This window comes from Staurois parvus, unplaced genomic scaffold (genome assembly GCF_062004578.1).
Source record: "Staurois parvus isolate SC_StPar_1 unplaced genomic scaffold, SC_StPar_1.0 ptg001176l, whole genome shotgun sequence".
NCBI lineage: Eukaryota > Metazoa > Chordata > Amphibia > Anura > Ranidae > Staurois > Staurois parvus.
Genome location: NW_028318972.1, coordinates 192,501 through 212,338, shown reverse-complemented (window position 1 = coordinate 212,338; position 19,838 = coordinate 192,501). Strand labels below are relative to the sequence as shown.

The following is a 19,838-nucleotide window of genomic DNA, read 5'->3' as shown; positions in this document are numbered from 1 at the left end:
GGCATGTTATCCTATGTGTCCATCCCCGGCGTGTTATCCTATGTGTCCATCCCCGGCGTGTTATCCTATGTGTCCATCCCCGGCATGTTATCCTGTGTGTCCATCCCCGGCGTGTTATCCTATGTGTCCATCCCCAGCGTGTTATCCTATGTGTCCATCCCCGGCGTGTTATCCTGTGTGTCCATCCCCGGCGTGTTATCCTATGTGTCCATCCCCGGCGTGTTATCCTGTGTGTCCATCCCCGGCGTGTTATCCTATGTGTCCATCCCCGGCGTGTTATCCTATGTGTCCATCCCCGGCATGTTATCCTGTGTGTCCATCCCCGGCGTGTTATCCTATGTGTCCATCCCCAGCGTGTTATCCTATGTGTCCATCCCCGGCATAAAAAAAAAAAAAAGACCGCAAATGCAGCAAAACACAATATACCAGCGTTTTTGGACCTTCTTTGACCAAACAAAATAATATGTTCGGTAAAAAAAAAAAAAACGACATTTTTTATATGTTTGGTGAAAAAAAGCCCAGCAAAACACGAAAAACGTGGCAAAACATGTCATACCAGTGTTTGTGGACTTTTGACCAAAAAAAATATATATATATTTTTGGTAAAAAAAAAAAAAAAAAAACCCTAAAAAGACCGCAAATGCGGCAAAACACAATATACCAGCGTTTTTGGACCTTTTTTGACCAAACAAAATAATATATGTTTGGTAAAAAAAAAAACTAAAAACAGCAAACGCGAAAAACTCGGCAAAAAACACAGCATGCCAGCGTTTTTGGACCTTTTTTGACACAAAAAAACCCTATATTTTTGGTAAAAAAACACTTAAAAAACCGCAAACGTGAAAAATGCGGCAAAACACTTTATACCATCGTTTTTGGACCTTTTTTGACCAAAAAAAATTTTTTTTGGTAAAAAAAAAAACAAACAAAAAAAAAACCCCACACGCAAAACGCGAACACCCCCCCCCCCCCCAAAAAAAAAAGCAGCAAGACACAAATACGAAAATGCTAAAAAAAAACACAACTCACAGTTTTAACATGACTACACAGCTAAAGTTACCAGCGGTACTAAAACGCTCCGTGTGTATGGAGCCTAACAGAAATGTAACAATACTGTCTGCCAGTCTAATACAATGTATGCAACATTTAGCTAAAAGGTATTGAAAGACTAACTGGGGTTTTTTTTTTTTGTTTTTTGTTTTTAAAACGTCAGCTTTTTGTTTTGTTTTCTTATCTACAGCAAGTCTCAATAAAGAGATTTTCCTTTACTTCCTGTCCCGGAAAAGCAACAGGAAATCTCTAATCACTGCAAAATGAGGGCGAAATCCCCATTTAGACGGCCATCACCAAAACAGGTGTACCCACTGAAAGATTTCGCCTCATCTCCTGTTCTGGTGACAACTGTAAAATTTTGGATTTTTCTAAGGTCCCCATCTCAGAAAACCACACACACTAGGGCCAACTGACAAGAGCCAATTAACCTACGAGTAGGTTTTTGGAGTTGTCGAGGGGAGCAGGGTGCCTAGAGGAAACCAACCCAAGCGCCGGGAGAACATGCACGCTCCATGCAGGTAGTGTCCTGGTTAGGATTCGAACCAAGGGCTGTAATGCTGCAGGGCATAAAAGTGCTAAGCACTAGGCCACTGCACTGCAATAAAGGCCTCGTATCAGGAAATGGCCAGCATACCCTAAAAATTGAATGACGTTTTCCACATTTTTGTGACTACTTTCTGCAATAGTTGCGTGAGTTTATAATGGTGGTGTGATGGCCATTTCTTGATATGAGCTACAGCTACACCATCATGTCACCGCGCACCCCTCCAAGGTGGCAACCAGGGTGTGCAACTGGATAGGTTGAACGGTGTTCAAGTCATAAAGACCTCACTGGGTTGTAATTCATTAACATCCAACCAGAAGTTTTGGCAAGAAATCAAACACTTTAAAAAAAAGACACTTGGGCATTAGGGGGCATCGCCATCCTAAAGCCTTCACCACCCATCGCCATCCTAAAGCCTTCACCACCCATCGCCATCCTATAGCCTTCACCATCCATCGCCATCCTATAGCCTTCACCATCCATCGCCATCCTATATCCCTCACCATCCATCGCCATCCTATATCCCTCACCATCCATCGCCATCCTATAGCCCTCACCATCCATCGCCATCCTATAGCCTTCACCATCCTATAGCCTTCACCATCCTATAGCCTTCACCATCCTATAGCCTTCACCATCCTATAGCCTTCACCATCCTATAGCCTTCACCATCCTATAGCCTTCACCATCCATCGCCATCCTATAGCCTTTACCATCCATCTCCATCCTATAGCCTTCACCATCCATCACCATCCTATAGCCATCCCGATCCTATAGCCTTCACCTTCCATCACCATCCTATAGCCTTCACCATCCATCACCATCCTATAGTCTTCACCATCCATCACCATCCTATAGTCTTCACCATCCATCCCCATCCTATAGCCTTCACCATCCATCACCATCCTATAGCCTTCACCATCCATCACCATCCTATAGCCTTCACCATCCATCACCATCCTATAGCCTTCACCATCCATCACCATCCTATAGCCATCCCCATCCTATAGCCTTCACCTTCCATCACCATCCTATAGCCTTCACCATCCATCACCATCCTATAGCCTTCACCATCCATCATCATCCTATAGCCATCCCCATCCTATAGCCTTCACATCCATCACCATCCTATAACAACCAGAACCTAGGAATTCAAATCCAATACCGTTGAGGCTGGCTAGAGTAACAAATCACCTTAATATCTGGAAACTGGCCGAGGTAGGTGTCCATGGTCAGGAGGGCCTGGTCTACCAACTTCTGATGGTAATCTGTCCACAAAAGGTCATTATTCTGTTAGGGAAAAAAAAAGTCGTTATTGAAATAAAAAAAGTAGGATGTTGTATAAACTTTATAACTAAAAGTTCAAAAATTAGCTATTTCTCATCATGTTCTGGGGGGTGGGGAGATGACCAAGTTTTTAACTTTCACCTCGATGGAGGACAGCGATTAATTACTTTTAGCTTTTATTATTACTAATCTATATATTTTTTATAGCACTTTTCTCCTGGGGGCCTCCAGCACTTTAGCTACCGATGGAGCAGGTGATGAGGCCGCCATCTTGGATGTGCTCAGTAGAAAATCACACAAGAGCCAATTTAGAGACTAGCCAATGAACCTACCAGCATGTCTTTGGAGTGTGGGAGGAAGCCAACACAATCACAGGCTGGAAATTCAAACTCCATGTAGATGATGTCCTGAACAGGACTTGAACCGAAGACCTTGCTATAGACTTCCAAGCAATACGGAGTTTGATGATCTCTGCAAATTTTTCTATTTTCTGAGCGTTATTTTAAATTTTAGATGGGCACAAGGACCACTGACGGCTATATTCTGGGAACCATAGCCTACTTTGGTCAAGAAGAAGCGGACAAGTTCCAGGAAACGTCAAGAACTTGAGTTTTCACCAGTTCTATACATGTCAAAAAAGGTCATCTTGTAGCTGAATATCATGAATTAAGTCTAACAAGGTGCCTGTCTTCTCATTGACATATCGCGGTTATTCGCATAACAGATTTATTGTGCTCCAGGAAGAGAACTTCCAGAGAGCTCCTGTGCTGATCACTGTCGTCTCAGTTCCTTAAAGAGTAGAGTTGCTACAACTGCTATGCCCTCCCTTCCCCATCTGCCCATTCACAGAAGCCTTTGTGAACGCGTTTACAAAATACAAAGGCTTCTTATCGAAATGTTTAAAGTGTTACTAAACCCAGGACCCTGCATTCGCTATATCCGCTCTCCCCGGACCCCGCATTCGCTATATCCGCTCTCCCCGGACCCCGCATTCGCTATATCTGCTCTCCCCGGACCCCGCATTCGCTATATCCGCTCTCCCCGGACCCCGCATTCACTATATCTGGTCTCCCCGGACCCCGCATTCACTATATACGGTCTCCCCGGACCCCGCATTCACTATATCCGCTCTCCCCGGACCCCGCATTCACTATATCCGCTCTCCCCGGACCCCGCATTCACTATATCCGCTCTCCCCGGACCCCGCATTCACTATATCCGCTCTCCCCGGACCCCGCATTCACTATATCCGCTCTCCCCGGACCCCGCATTCACTATATCCGCTCTCCCCGATCCTTGCATTCACTATATCCGCTCTCCCCGGACCCTGCATTCACTATATCTGGTCTCCCCGATCCCTGCATTCACTATATCCGGTCTCCCCGGACCCTGCATTCACTATATCTGGTCTCCCACAGTACACAGAAATGCTATTTTAGTAAATATAAACCGCGTAATACCTTTTCTTATCAGCAGTATATAGCAGCCTTGTGACATCTATCAGTGTCCAGCTGAGCACTGGTTAAAGCTTGTAGGAGTTAGTTTTAATTCTGTTCTGACTGTCCTATGAGGCTGCATAACCCCTGACCTTCTGTCTGGACAGTGCTGACAGGCCCTGTGCTGATCACATGCACCCTCCTAAAACCCCCCCCCCAGAAAACTCTAGCAATGCACACCAAACTGAGCATGTGCAGCTTGCTACAAGGCTCTCTATCAGCAGATTGGATTGGGGACTGTAGAAGGGAAGGATCAGAGAAGACAGGATCAAACAATCTTTTTACACAATGAAGAGGATTAACCCCTTAGGTTCCACATTGAGTATAACAAGCATGCTTTACTGCATCTACAGACTGATTGTACTGTTGTGCATTTAGTAACACTGATATCTGTTATCAATAAATGTATATGATGTTCGATAGTGTTTTCTGTGCTGAAAAGAAATCCGATTTCTGTATAATAATTGGGCCCTAAAACTGAGACAGTGTTGGAATCAACCAGCAACCAACCAACCATTCACCTTCATTTTGTAAGGAAAAAAACCAAAGCTGGAATCTGTAGGCCTTGGACCCCATTGCCCTTGTTACAGGATTCCAGGAACCCAGCACCAGACGATGGAGCCTTACCTCTGCCAGCTTGTTGGTATCGTCTCTGCCAGGCCATTCGGGCTCATAGACTTCTTGCAGACACTCGGACAGCTTTTTGGAAGCTTCGTGCATAGCTACAAGAACATAGAGCAGAAGAAATGGTCAGAATTGGTGAAAACAGAAGGAAATGGTGTCCCAGTTGGGTCACGGGGGAGAAATGTGACAGACCCAACCTGGACAGGGTCTTTTGGAGGGGACTGCAGGCTAGTCTCTTGCCTACTTGCCATGGGCCCTGGAATCAGCTCTATTCTTTGGAAGGTCGGCGCCTGGGGGGACCTTTTGGAGTAGTTTTTACTTTGGATTCAAGTCCATGTCTCCCCGAACCTCACAGACTGAGAACTGGAGAACCAGGATACAGATTTGGGGTCTCTGTGCCCAAACCAGCGTTGGCTGCTTTAAGCCCGTTCCTAGACTCAGTCTCTAAGCAGACATTAAAAATAATCAGCTCAAAACAAACTGATGCTGAGGTCTCTTTATTAAGGTGTTTGGTCCTCCTGGAGGTTCCTACATGATGGGATTGGTCTGGCGTTCACTTTACCTAGTTACATAACCAGTGAGTAGAAGGCCAACCCCTAGTCCCCTCCAAAAGCCCCTGTCCCAGTTGGGTCTGTCAAACAGAAAATATAAAATCTCCCGGAGGAGCAAGATAACCTCATTTCACTTTCATAATTGGACTGATCGGGAGGGATAAGTCATGAATTTCCATTGATGGAGTGCACTTGTTGGTGAGGGAACACCCTGGACACCTTGGCTGCCATTGTGCTTTATCAAAATTGTAAAATTAGGAACTGCAGAATATCGGGGTGCCGTGAAGAGGATCTGCAGCTTACGCATGTATTTGCATTTTCTCCTCTGGTGTCAAGCGTTCCTTCTGTTTTCTTGGTGAGCCACTAGGACTGAGGATGAGGGGAAATACAGAAATTTGAGGGGGGGGGGGGGGGAGATGTCCCACGGTGACACCCATGCAGTTGACAAATGTCTAAGAGGGGATTTTCCTCACTTTGGAAAAGTCTGTGCGTTTTCTATTGGTTCACCAAGACTGAAAATGCATGGAAATCTCCACTTCCTTAAACTGAACCTCTCCAAAACTGAGTTTCTTGTCTTCCCCCCAGCCCGGAGACCACCCCCCATTGACTTCTCCATCACATCCAACAACGCCAATATCAAACCCGCCCCGCAGGCCAGAGTACTTGGTGTCATTCTGGACTCCAACCTATCCTTCCAGCCCCAAGTCCAATCTTTAACAAACTCGTGCGACTCCACCTCCGCAACAATCGCCAAAATCCTCACGTTCCTAACCCCAGAAACCACTAAACAGCTCATCCACTCCCTCATCATATCACGACTCGACTACTGCAACTCCCTCCTCACCGGCCTGCCTCGCCGCTGGCTATCCCCGCTTCAGTCCATCCTGAACACGGCTGCCAGACTCATTCACCTTTCCAACCGCTCCGCCTCCACCACCCCCCTCTGCCAATCCCTCCACTGGCTTCCGATTGCGCAACGGATCAAATTCAAAATCCTAACACTGACGTACAAAGCTGTCCACCATACTGCCCCGAACTACATCACTGACCTAATATCCAAGTACCACCCAACACGCACACTCCGCTCCTCACCAGACCTCCTTCTCTCTAGTTCCCTGGTCTCCTCCTCCCATGCCCGCCTCCAGGACTTCTCCAGGGTGTCACCCATCCTCTGGAACTCCCGGCCCCAACCCATCAGATTATCACCTACTCTCCTCTCCTTTAGGCGCACCCTGAAAACCCATCTCTTCAGGGAAGCCTACCCCACCCCCTGCTAACTTGCCGACCTCCTCCACTCTTCCTACCACTCCATCCCCCACAGCTATCTCCTCCTGTACCACCATCCCCTCCCTCCTAGATTGTAAGCTCCAAGGAGCAGGGCCCTCGATCCCCTCATGTTTTGCATTGTATTGTTGTTGTTCCGTCGCGTTCTGTCCCCCTTTGTAATGTACAGCGCTGAGCGAACTATTGGCGCTTTATAAATACTGTATAATAATAATAATAATAGTCACACATACAACGTTAAACCATCCCTTATGGAATGAAATAAATAAAAATCAGCTTTAGATTTTCCCTCCCAGGGGGCCTATACTCACTTTCCTTGGTTCCCAAATCACTCCCCACCGCCACTCGAGATATGGACATCTTCCCTGGCCCCATGTGACAGCACTCTGACAATCGTGGGGCACCTAGTAAGGTCACACGGGAGTACGGACAGGAGTCACATGCTTGCCCAATGGAGCTTCGTCCAAGTCCAACCAGAACCTTGCTGTTATTTTCTTGCCATCTGAGTAATTCTGTCTTGCGAAGTGAGGAGATCCAAGTGGCAACAGACCATAAAAACCTGATGTCCAAATACAAGTGCCCACAATGCTCCTGGTCACAAGGGACCATGTGAACTGAGCACTGAGCTACAAAGGCTTTAGGTTACATAAGAAAACGTTAGAGATTTAGGTTACAATATTAATGGCAAGAGTTACTTTTCCTTTTAAAAGAAGAATGTGATTTGGCAACATTGGCAGAAGCCCAACTAATCGCCGTAAGTCCCCTTCCACATGGGGCAGACTCCGCACCGATCAGCAGCGGATCCGTTCACAGATCCCCTGCTGATCAGAGCAGGCGGATGACAGAGAGGCGACACAGACAGAGCCATCTCTGCTCTATGGTCGGCTGCGTGCAAATGGACTCTGCTGTCTGTTTACACAGGACTACCCTCTGATCTGCCTGAACAGAATATGACAGAACCCCCTTCTGGGGTTTTTTTTTTTTTGAGCAGACCAGATTGGACCTGGAAGTAGACAGGGGTCAATATTTTACCTCCGCCTGTCTGTAGGGGTAAATGGACCTTCTGTTCTGATCCACCTGAAAAAGCTGACAGGCAGACCTGATCCGTCCCGCCATGTGAAAAGGCCTAAAAGCATCTCATCTGTTTTTGCAATGGATTAACCTATACAACTGACTTAAAGCGTAACTCCACTTTTGTTGAGAAAAAAAAAAATCCTCCCCCCTGGGTGATCTATGCACATTGCAGGGATTTAAAAAAAAAACAAAAAAAAAAAAACTTTATTGCAGAGTTCTGCCTTTTGTTATTCTGAAGAGAGAGCTGTTTGTCTTTTTCCATGTGCAGAGTCATCTGTATGTGAGTGGTTTTATAATTACCAATCAGCTGCTGCACCTACAGGGCTCTGAGGAAAGTGGCAGGGTCTGCATCTCTTTTCACGATTTCCCTTTGGGAGTATCTCACCAAAAATGGAAGAAAAAAAAAATCCCTTGAAGACCACCACTGAACACTGAAGACCAGTGACATCACCGGTAATGCAGCCTATGCTTTCACTAGAGACTGGTGACATCACTGAGAAAACAGCCTATCCATTCACTGGAGGCCGGTGACATCATTGAGAATGCAGCCTATCCATTCACAAGAAAGCGGTGACATCACTGAGAATATTGCCTATCCATTCGCTAGAGACCAGTGACATCATCGAGAAAGCAGCCTATCCATTAACTAGAAACCAATGACCTCACCAAGAATGCAGCTTATTCATTCACTAGAGACTGGTGACATCGCTAATGCAGCCTATCCATTCACTGGAGGCCAGTGACATCACTGAGAAAGCAGCCTATCCATTCGCTAGAGACTGGTGACATCACTGAGAAAGCAGCCTATCCATTCGCTAGAGACTGGTGACATCATGGAGAAAGCAGCTATCCACTAATGAAAAACTAATGACACCACCAAGAATGCAGCCTATCCATTCACTAGAGAGCGGTGACATTGCTGAGAATGCAGCCTATCCATTCACTAGGGAGCGGTGATATCACTGAGAATGCAGCCTATCCATTCACTACAGACCGGTGACATCACTGAGAAAGTAGCCTATCCATTCACTAAAGAGTGGTGACATCACCGAGAAAGCAGCCTGTTATCTAGAAACCAATGACATCACTGAGAATGCAGCCTATCCATTTACTAGAGAGCAATGACATCACTGAGAATGCAGCCTATCCATTCACTAGAGGGCAATGACATCACTGAGAATGCAGCCTATCCATTCACTAGAGAGCAATGACATCACTGAGAATGCAGCCTATCCATTCACTAGAGAGCAATGACATCACTGAGAATGCAGCCTATCCATTCACTAGAGAGCAATGACATCACTGAGAATGCAGCCTATCCATTCACTAGAGAGCGGTGACATCACTGAGAATGCAGCCTATCCATTCACTAGAGAGCGGTGACATCACTGAGAATGCAGCCTATCCATTCACTAGAGAGCGGTGACATCACTGAGAATGCAGCCTATCCATTCACTAGAGAGCAATGACATCACTGAGAATGCAGCCTACCCATTCACTAGAGAGCGGTGACATCACTGAGAATGCAGCCTATCCATTCACTAGAGACCGGTGACATCACTGAGAATGCAGCCTATCCATTCACTAGAGAGCAATGACATCACTGAGAATGCAGCCTACCCATTCACTAGAGAGCAGTGACATCACTAGGATGCAGCCTTTCCAATAACTAAAACTTACTGGCACCAATGAGAATTAAAAATGAGACATTTTTGATATTTCTCTACGGACAAGGACCGCTCTTACCTTTTACAGAAGCCAGGTACGTCCTGAGGTCCTTCTGAAGTTTACTGCCTTCTGTCTGTGTTAAAGAAAAAAAAAAGAAAAAACACATCAGTTATGCTCAGAAAGTGGTCTCTTTTTTTTGGGGTGAACCAATTTACAAGCCTCTGAAGTATTTCAGCTTCTCCATCCAAAGTTCTGGAATAAACGAATCAGCCGTGCATGCCGAAAGCCTGATCTCTAAGACAGCCGTCCAGGAAAAGGAAACCTAAATCTAAGGCAACTCCTGTCAGGGAACACAACATAACATACCCTACCTACCTCCACAATTACTTCACACTTCTTAAAAGTACAAGTGCCTCAAAAAAAAAAACACAAAAAAAAACAAAAACACCACAACAAAGAACAAGCAAAAAAAAAAAACAATTAAAAAGAAAAAAAAAAAAAAAAAAAAAAAAAAACACAAAATAAAAACAAAACAAAAAAACGCCCCCAACAGTATCCACAGTTCATGTAGAACTGCATACTTCAGATCAACTCTAGGAGAACCAGTCACTGAGTCTGATGGTGGTCAATTCATCACATCCTTGAGGAATGGGAATTTCTCAACACCAAACACCAAGGATGTGATGAATAAAGAATAGAAAGAATAACTATCATACAAAACAACAAAAGTCTTTAAGTAGACTTAAAAATGCATCTAAATACAAGGCTTTTTTTAAATAAAGTTCTTGGATGGTGTGTGAAAGGATTAGAACCCCTCTTAGGTATTTTTGCCATGTTCCCAGGGTGCAAATTCACTCTCTATCCCATGGTGACCATTGTCCCTTGTATTGGAAGTAAAGAGAAAATCAGAAATTGAGCATGTCACTTGAACAGGGTTAGAAGGGAATCTTCCAGCAGGGATGCTTGATCCAGGGACAACTGCCTAGGTACCAGAATCTACATTAAAGCCCAACTCTGGAAGAATGTCAAATTATCCGTTGCAGTGGGGCTGTGCCTGCGCTCCTAGGGCTAATGGCTTGGTTTGAGATAGGAGAGGAGAAACTTACCTGAGCCTCTACTCTCCCGGCAGATGGTGCTCCCCCATGCTCCAGCGGTGGTCTGTCCCTCAGCCTCAAGTCCAATGTAGGGCTGTAGACCCTACCTTGGTCTTGAGAATCTCAGGACCTTAGACTGCTGGAGGGTGGGGGGAGAAGACATCAATGTCCAGACAGAAGTCTTCTCTGCCCCTCCTCTTGTTCAAATGTCTACCTTTTATCTCCTGACAGACTGAATCTGTAGCCTCTCTGCACATGCTCAGTTTAGCGTGTATTGCTAGAGTTTTTTTTCTTCTTGGGAGAGTGCATATGATCAGCACTGTACAGAAAGAGGACAGGGGTCCTGCATCCTCCTAGAGCAGAAATAAAACTCCTTCTACAAGCTTTAACCAGTGCTCCAGTGAACGCAGGGTCCGGGGAGGGCGGATCCAGTGAACGCAGGGTCCGGGGAGAGCGGATCTAGTGAACGCAGGGTCCGGGGAGAGCGGATCTAGTGAACGCAGGGTCCGGGGAGAGCGGATCTAGTGAACGCAGAGTCCGGGGAGAGCGGATCTAGTGAACGCAGAGTCCGGGGAGAGCGGATACAGTGAACGCAGGGTCCGGGGAGAGCGGATACAGTGAACGCAGAGTCCGGGGAGAGCGGATACAGTGAACGCAGGGTCCGGGGAGAGCGGATACAGTGAACGCAGGGTCCGGGGAGAGCGGATACAGTGAACGCAGGGTCCGGGGAGACCGGATACAGTGAACGCAGGGTCCGGGGAGACCGGATACAGTGAACGCAGGGTCCGGGGAGACCGGATACAGTGAACGCAGGGTCCGGGGAGACCGGATACAGTGAACGCAGGGTCCGGGGAGACCGGATACAGTGAACGCAGGGTCCGGGGAGACCGGATACAGTGAACGCAGGGTCCGGGGAGACCGGATACAGTGAACGCAGGGTCCGGGGAGACCGGATACAGTGAACGCAGGGTCCAGGAAGACTGGATACAGTGAACGCAGGGCCCGGGGAGACTGGATATAGTGAACGCAGGGTCCAGGGTTTAGTAACACTTTAAGTGGTACTTCCTAGTCCTCGGGATTGGTAGCCTTGATGGCAATCAGAAAATACCTGAATGTTTAACTGAGCCCCAACAGCTGAGGGCTGTGATCACAAAGTTGGTTTCCCCCTACTTTCCCATCACGGTTAAGCTGGCCATATACCAGTAGATTTTCTAATGAACGTTCGCATGAATATTGATAAGAACATTGGTGCAAAAGTTCTCAGTACATTTGATGATTTTCACCCTGCTCCTTCGAATTTCTTCACGGTGGTCCAAAACGAATGTCTCTTTGACCTCACTAACAGAAAAATTAAACAATTCTTAAAAAGGGAAAATTTTCAAAGAAAATCTACGACTGCCAATTGCAAGTCAGGTCTTTTCATCCACGATCAGTACCTGATCTCACAAATGAGCGCTAATTCCCACAGGCACACCCCAAAATCTTGCAGAAACCTTCTCAGAATAATGACATTCATAACCGCGAAGGAGGAGGGGGTAACTCCAAAAAGAACGCCCATTGTTTTGGAATGGGATGTCCAACAAGTTCCTATAGATGTTCTAGTCCGGTGTCCACCAACAATTGGCCAAGTAATGTAATTTTAGGTGTGAGGTAACAAGGGGACAAAAAAAAAAAAAAAAAAAAAAAAAATTTTCACACTCTCAGAACCCCCGAAGAGTGGCGAGTAACCGGTTAATGATCATACAGGAGAAAGTTCAATGTCTGGATCTTCTCCAGCACAGATGTTTCTTATCTTCAGCTCAGGTCTTCAAGGCCAAGAATGATACACAGCCAAGATACCATCCTGCAAACATCACAATCATGGAATTGGGAGTGGTGGTAGTGGGGGGGGGGGGCTGTATTAATCTCAGTTGGCCCCTCCTAGAGCCTTCACTCTAGATAATACACCAGAAAGGACAGCACAAACATAGATAGTTCTTCCAAGATACCGCATGATACACCAAGCATCCGAAACAAAAATAAAATTCCTGTGTTTTCGGCCAAGTGTACATTACATTTGTGTTTTCACTGGAAAATAAATATAAAGTCCTAATTCAATCTAGTTTTTACATTTGTAATATTTGGTGTTGCCACACCTGAGACACTTAGCCATTTTTACGACGATGAACAAACATTCATGTTACTATTGCCAAGTAGCTGACTGAGAGAAAATATTGTAAAGTTGCCAAGAGGTCTACTTCAAGTACTGCCCTAGATCTGCCTCTGTAGGGGCCCTGTTGTCTGGAGCCCTTTGCCGAGATGGACACGTCAACCCCTTAAGCCTCAGTTTTAGCACGGAGGTTTGTCTTTAGCAACAATACTAGTCCTGAATTGGCCATCAAGGTAAGCAAAGGCAGCCCCACAACCCCCATGGAGGAAAAAAAACATGGCCAGAGACTGAAAACAGACCGAGACTTTCCCCTTGGGAGGCATCTGAGAAATATGGCTACATGTATGCAAGCAAGGCTAAACTTAAGATGAGGACCCCCATGCTTTTTTCAAGGCAGTGAAGCCACTGTTGCCAGTGACCCCACTACAATAAATTAGTACAACTCTTCAGATGTTGGCCCCATTTGTGTGTAGGGCTCTCTAGTATACATAGTTTATTGTGTAGCTAGAGGCTTGCTAGAAGCCTGGGTGTGAGTGAGGGTTACATCAGGTCAAGCTGTAGGGCTCTACAGGTCAGTCCTCTGGTATCTCCCCCTGTTTTAGAAGCTTGAAGTGAGTAGGTGGAGGTGAAGAGGGGCTGATCTGCATATTTATGGGAGTCTGACTGATCTCAGACCGGAGGCCTGGCAGTGTGTCAGACCGGCCCAAAAATATGACTTAGCTTGGCCAGCAGGGGAGTCGGGTGAAGGATGGAGTACTGAGGAGTGTTGCTGTGTAGCCTGGATGGGGGCCTTGGAGAAGAAGGGGTGTGAGGCTGAAGGAGGGAGCTCCACTGCCTTGCAGTTCACCATGGAAGGACAGACGGCAAAGCTTAGAGAGGAACCAGGCCAGCGGAAGGCCTGAAAGCAGTTCTATCCACAGCTGCAGGACAAGGACATTGTACCTCTACACCCCTATGGCCTGTTAGGTAGAAGTCTGCTGGATGCAAGTTCTTGGCAAGTCTTCAGGGGACAGTTTATAGCTTACCCAATCCCTTGGCATGGGATCAGATACCGTAGCCAGGTGGGCTAGTGTGTTGTTCTCTAAGAGGATTCAGAGCTCCAGCAAGCTGAAACTTTGCTAAAGACTGTCTTGGTTCTGGCTGGAACACGGGGAAATATCTGCCATTTTTGTAGTAGTCTAGAGAAGGAAAATTGTCCATTTGTTATTCCTAAATCAAGTTGGGCATCCCATAACCCCTTTTCCCTATCCAAGTAAATTCCCTAATAAAAAAAACAAAAAAAACAAACCCAAGGACTGTTTCTTGTGTCTGGAACAATGCGTTTTGCCTGGCTCTGCAGGGAATAAAAGGGGACCAAAAGCCAGCAACTCTCAGGAAGGTAGCAATACATGTGTACATACATCTGGGACTTCATATACAAGCAAAAGGGGCCCATGGAGACTGGCGTGGCTGCACTGGAGTATACAGCATATTGGCCATCACGTACTTTTTTAGTTAGTCTCAACAAGGACTGGTTCCCTTTAGCCATTGTGTGCTATGATCCTCCCCCAAATCCAATGCTCAAAATTCCAGCTTCTAGCAAATGTTTACCAGCCATTTATAACTCTGCCCCAAATTACATCACCAATCTTGTCTCTAAATATCACCCAAACCGTCCTCTCCGCTCCTCACAAGACCTCCTGCTCTCCAGCTCCCTTGTCTCCTCCTCCCATGCTCGTCTTTAGGACTTCTCCAGAGCTTCCCCCATCCTCTGGAATTCTCTACCCCAATTTATCCGACCATCACCTACTCTGCTCACTTTTAGGCGATCTCTGAAAACCTCTCTCTTCAGGGAAGCCTATCCTGCCCTCAGCTAATAATGGAATCTTCTACTTTTCCTACCAGTCCATCCCCCACAGTTACTACCTTTTGTACCACTAGCCCCTCCCTCCTAGATTGTAAGCTCCCAGGATCAGGGCCCTCCTATCCCTCTTATATTGAACTGTATTGTTGCTGTATTGTCTCCCGTTATATTGTAAAGCGCTGAGCAAACTGTTGGCGCTATATAAATGTGTATGTATGAATGTGAGTTAGGGACCTTAGATTGCACACCCCTTGAGGGTTAGGGACCTTAGATTGCACACCCCTTGAGGGTTAGGGACTGATGTGAATGTACAATATATATGTGTGTCAAGTGCTGCGTAAATTGACAGCTATAGAAGTACCTGAAATAAATACAATAATATATAAATCCTGTATAATAATAATGTTAACCAGGTCCAGATTCTGCACACATCGTCTGGATTTTCAGGGCTAATCTTTTACCTCCAGCTGCTGTAACCAGAGGAATCTACGTTGTCTTTGTTTTGTCGGTAATAATTCTGTCCTGGTGACATGTGGAATTCTATTTCACAACGTTCATCAGATTTGCAGAAGGAGCGCACCAGATGATCTTCTCCCCGTACTGCTCACTCAGCATCTGTCTGTTTTCTGAGGTTGAGTCATGTCTCTAGATCTATACTGGAGGATGTTTTCCCTTCTACAGGCCACATACCGACTTCCTGCGCAGAGTCCTGACTGAGCCGGACAAAGCGCATTCCAGCTCTGGAGCTTTATATACCAGGGACTGAGGAGCCAGCCAGCCAGCCTCAGCACATGACACCAAGGGCTCTACTCCAAGTACTAATTACAGAGCAAACACTGGCAATTCCTTACAGAGGACCTGTATGGGGACAAAAAGGTTATCATAGAGGCAAAACCCTTGTTTGACCCTGAGGTGCAAGCAAGGGGTTCGCCCACACGGAGCACGCAAGGGGTTCGCCCACACGGAGCACGCAAGGGGTTCGCCCCGGCGGAGCACGCAAGGGGTTCGCCCCGGCGGAGCACGCAAGGGGTTCGCCCCGGCGGAGCACGCAAGGGGTTCGCCCTCGCGGAGCACGCAAGGGGTTCGCCCCCGCGGAGCACGCAAGGGGTTCGCCCCCGCGGAGCCAGCAAGGGGTTCGCCCCCGCGCAGCCAGCAAGGGGTTCGCCCCCGCGCAGCCAGCAAGGGGTTCGCCCCCGCGCAGCCAGCAAGGGGTTCGCCCCCGCGCAGCCAGCAAGGGGTTCGCCCCCGCGCAGCCAGCAAGGGGTTCACACCTCCTATTATGTGAACCCACCAAAAAGTCACAGTTTCTCCCTAGAAAGTTTACTATATTTAAACCTTTTTGTGATATACTATCTATAAAATAAATAAATATAAATATAGATAAATAAGATAAGTAAATCCTAATTTTTTTTTTCCTCACATTGTTTGTGTAATTTGTGTTTTGCACAATATTGGTTTATTTTGAATATTTAAAGGGTAATGCACTAGAGCAGGGGTGGTCAAACTTTTTGACTTGAGGGCCGCAATGGGTTCATATATTGGACCCGGGGGCCGGACGAAGAGTAGATGAATGATGTGTATGTGTCATCCATAGTAAGTATAGTAATATTCCCCCATAGTAAGCATAGTAATTCATCCCCCATATAGTAATTCATCCCCCATATAGTAATTCATCCCCCATATAGTAATTCATCCCCCCTATAGTAATTCATCCCCCATATTAATTCCCCAAGTCCCCCCTGTGTCAATTCACTTACCTTTGCTCCGCGCGTTCCTCTCGCCGTCTTCCCGCGCCGTTCCGGTGTAGCATGAAAATCTGTCTCCTATGAGGATCTGTCCCCCTCGACGTATCTGCGCATGTGCCAGTTTCAGGCATTAGCAGCCGATCGGCGATCTCCAGCACATGCGCAGATACATAGAGGGGGACAGATCCTCATAGGAGACAGATTTTCATGCTACACCGGTCTTCAGGGCGGACTGTGAGAGGAGCCTAGCGGGAGCCTAGCTCCGTGGGCCGGATTAAAAGGTCCGCCGGGCCGTAGTTTGCCCATTGCTGCAGTAGAGTGTATATTTTTCATTTTTTTGAGGTTTCGTTGGATTAATAGGAGTCAATCCTTCTTACTGGATGGAAGTTTGGATTTTTGGACTTTATTGGACACATTTGGGACTTTTGTTGAATTGGACACTTTAGGATTTATTTATCTTATTTATCTATATTTATATTTATTTATTTTATAGATAGTATATCACAAAAAGGTTTAAATACAAGCAAGGGGTTCGCCCACGCGGGGCAAGCAAGGGGTTCGCCCACGCGGGGCAAGCAAGGGGGTTCGCCCACATGTTAACTTTTTTTAGTACAGGTCTGCTGTAAGAAACTGCCAGTGTTTGCAGTTTCGTCCTGTGAAACTGCATGTACAGTCTTTCATTGGGAATAGAGAGAAAATGAAATACTAATAAGCCGTTTCATCTTGATGTAGAAGGTTATAAAGTATTGGTCTGCCGGCCTTTCCACACACATGACCTATAATGTCCTCCCAGTCTTAATCCGTAGGGTTCAATATTGAGTTGGCCCCGCCCTTCCCACGCACATGACCTATAATGTCCTCCCAGTCTTAATCCGTAGGGTTCAATATTGAGTTGGCCCCGCCCTTCCCACGCACATGACCTATAATGTCCTCCCAGTCTTAATCCGTAGGGTTCAATATTGAGTTGGCCCCGCCCTTCCCACGCACATGACCTATAATGGCCCCCCAGTCTTAGTCCGTAGGGTTCAATATTGAGTTGGCCCCGCCCTTTGCAGCTATAACAGCTTCCACTCTTCTGGGAAGGCCGTCCACAAGGTTTAGGAGGGTGTCTATGGGAAGGTTGGACCATTCTTCCAGAAGCACATTTGTCAGGTCAGGCACTGATGTCGGGGGAGGAGGCCTGGATCACAGTCTCCGCTCTAATTCATCCCAAAGGTGTTCTATGGGGTTGAGGTCAGGACTCTGTGCAGGACAGTCAAGTTCCTCCACCCCAAACTGGCTCCTCCATGTCTTTATGGACCTTGCTTTGTGCACTGGTGGGCAGTCATGTTGGAACAGGAAGGGGCCATCCCCAAACTCTTCCCACAAAGTTGGGAGCATGATGGTATGCTGATGCCTTAAGAGTTCCCTTCACTGGGGGGCCAAACCCAACTTCTGGAAAAACAACCCCACACCATAATCCCCCTCCACCAAACTTTACACTTGGCACAATGCAGTCAGGCAAGTACCGTTCTCCTGGCAACCACCTAACCCAGACATGTCTTTCGGATTGCCAGACAGAGAAGCGTGATTGGTCACTCCAGAGAACACGTCTCCCCTGCTCTAGAGTCCAGTGGCGGTGTGCTTTACACCACGGCATCCGACGCTTTGCATTGCACTTGGTGATGTAAGGCTTGGATGCAGCTGCTCGGCCATGGAAACCCATTCCATGAAGCTCTCTACACACTGTTGTTGGGCTCATCTGAAGGCCACACCAAGTTTGGAGGTCTTTAGCTATTGACTCTGCAGACAGTTGGCGACTTCTGCATGTGCTGACCCCGCTTTGTCATGTGACGTGACCTACCACTTGATCATCTAATCAGGTGCACGCAAAAATGCTGTGGTTTTTTTGTTCCCTTTTTTATTTTTTCCTTTGCACATAATTGGGTATTCTTTGCAAAGTGAAGCTTTACCTCGTTTACTGAGCTCTGGAGCAAATGCACTGCATAATCCCATGAGACAGCCCACGGTTTGCATCAGGACTGAGAACTCTTGAGAGTAGTAATGAAGCACAGTGCTAAGATGTCTTAAGGGAGCTATGTCAAGCCCCTCCCACCAACCATGATCTACTTACATTGCATAGAGAAGCACAGAGACCCAGTGGGTTCTAAAAAATCAAGGTAACGAAAATGGAAAAGTTTAATTTGAAAAATTACATTAGAATGTTGACAGGGAGGGAAAAAAATAAAAGCAAGGGTAGCTTCAGCCTTAAGAGTGGAGACAGTGCAGCCATCCCGAACAGCGGGTCACGTGTCCATTTCTTCTCCTACGCTGGACATGAATAGGATGAGAATTTCTTATTGCAGAAGAGTGAACAGGAGGCGGCGTGTGGCTGGAGGCTGATCAGTGCCCCAGATACTCAGTCTGTCTGCTCACACTGAGCTCTAGCTGGCTAAGCTGAAGTATATATACCCGCTGCCCCCATTCTTTGTCCCCGAGACATGACGGCAAGTAAATACCTCCTGTGTGTCTTGTAATGAATTGCATTCCAATCCGCTCGTCTATCAAATGTCCCATGAATAAAAAAACGACAGTCTAATGACATCAGTTGGGCGAATCAATATTGCAAATTTGTCTTCTTCTAAAGCCAATAGCTCAGACGTTCTAGCTCTAGATTATTAAATGCAGGGAGCAAGTTAAAGCATAAACATCCTTTTTAAAGCCTTCTGAGCATTCATTCCCTGTGAGAATACAGCTCTATGGACTTGCTTGCACCACTGCAATGCTTTTCATGTGCAAAAAAAAAGAAAAAAAGAAAAGAAAAGAAAGAAAAAGGAAAAGAAAAAGAAAAAAAGAAAAGAAAAAAAAAAGAAAAAGAAAAAAAAGAAGAGAAAAGAAAAAAAGAAAAAGAAAAAAAAAAAAAAAAGGATCCACAAATGCACTTCAAAATGCTTGTAAAATGCACTGCAAATGCAAAAAACGCAGATATTGTGGTGAAAACGAGACCTAAAAACACATGTAGCACCCTCCTAGTCAGCTAGGGGGAGCTAGACTCCAATTGTCAACAAGGAAGGCTGAGTAGCAGCCTGGGTGTGATAGCTAGCAGAGGTCAAAGCTGAGAGGTTCTGCAGACCAGCCCTCTGGAACTTCCCCCTGCTCTAAGACTTTGGAGAAAGCTCTAGAAGTAGTGGGTGGATCTGAGGAGTGGCTAGACTGCACTTTTAGAAGATCCTGGCCAATCCCCAACAGGAGGGGAGTTGGAGGTGTTCAGGTGGAAGTTGGAGATGGAGTGAGGCTGGAGAGCAGGAGCCTGGGAGGGGGCCCAGATAGAGAGGGGCTCACCTACAGGCAGAGGACCTTGGAAGGAGGAAAGCTCAGACCTTCGCTGGCCCCCAGAGCGAGGACCACCTGTGTTGCCAGGAAGTAGCATCCCAGCTAGAAGACCTT

The 19,838-nt window shown here is 46.6% G+C and overlaps 1 protein-coding gene across 1 annotated transcript in view; it reads right to left on the bottom strand.

The window, feature by feature from the left end:
- Positions 1–19,838, bottom strand: part of LOC149438969 (myc box-dependent-interacting protein 1) — a gene marked incomplete at its 3' end in the record, with an annotated part of 104,920 nt that overhangs the window by 9,654 nt on the left and 75,428 nt on the right. The window contains exons 3-5 of the mRNA XM_089659629.1: positions 9,660–9,714; positions 5,008–5,102; positions 2,792–2,887 (exon numbers count right to left, since the gene is read on the bottom strand). Of these exons, the coding sequence (XP_089515755.1) occupies positions 2,792–2,887; positions 5,008–5,102; positions 9,660–9,714 (246 nt within the window). The remainder of the gene's footprint in view (positions 1–2,791; positions 2,888–5,007; positions 5,103–9,659; positions 9,715–19,838) is intronic.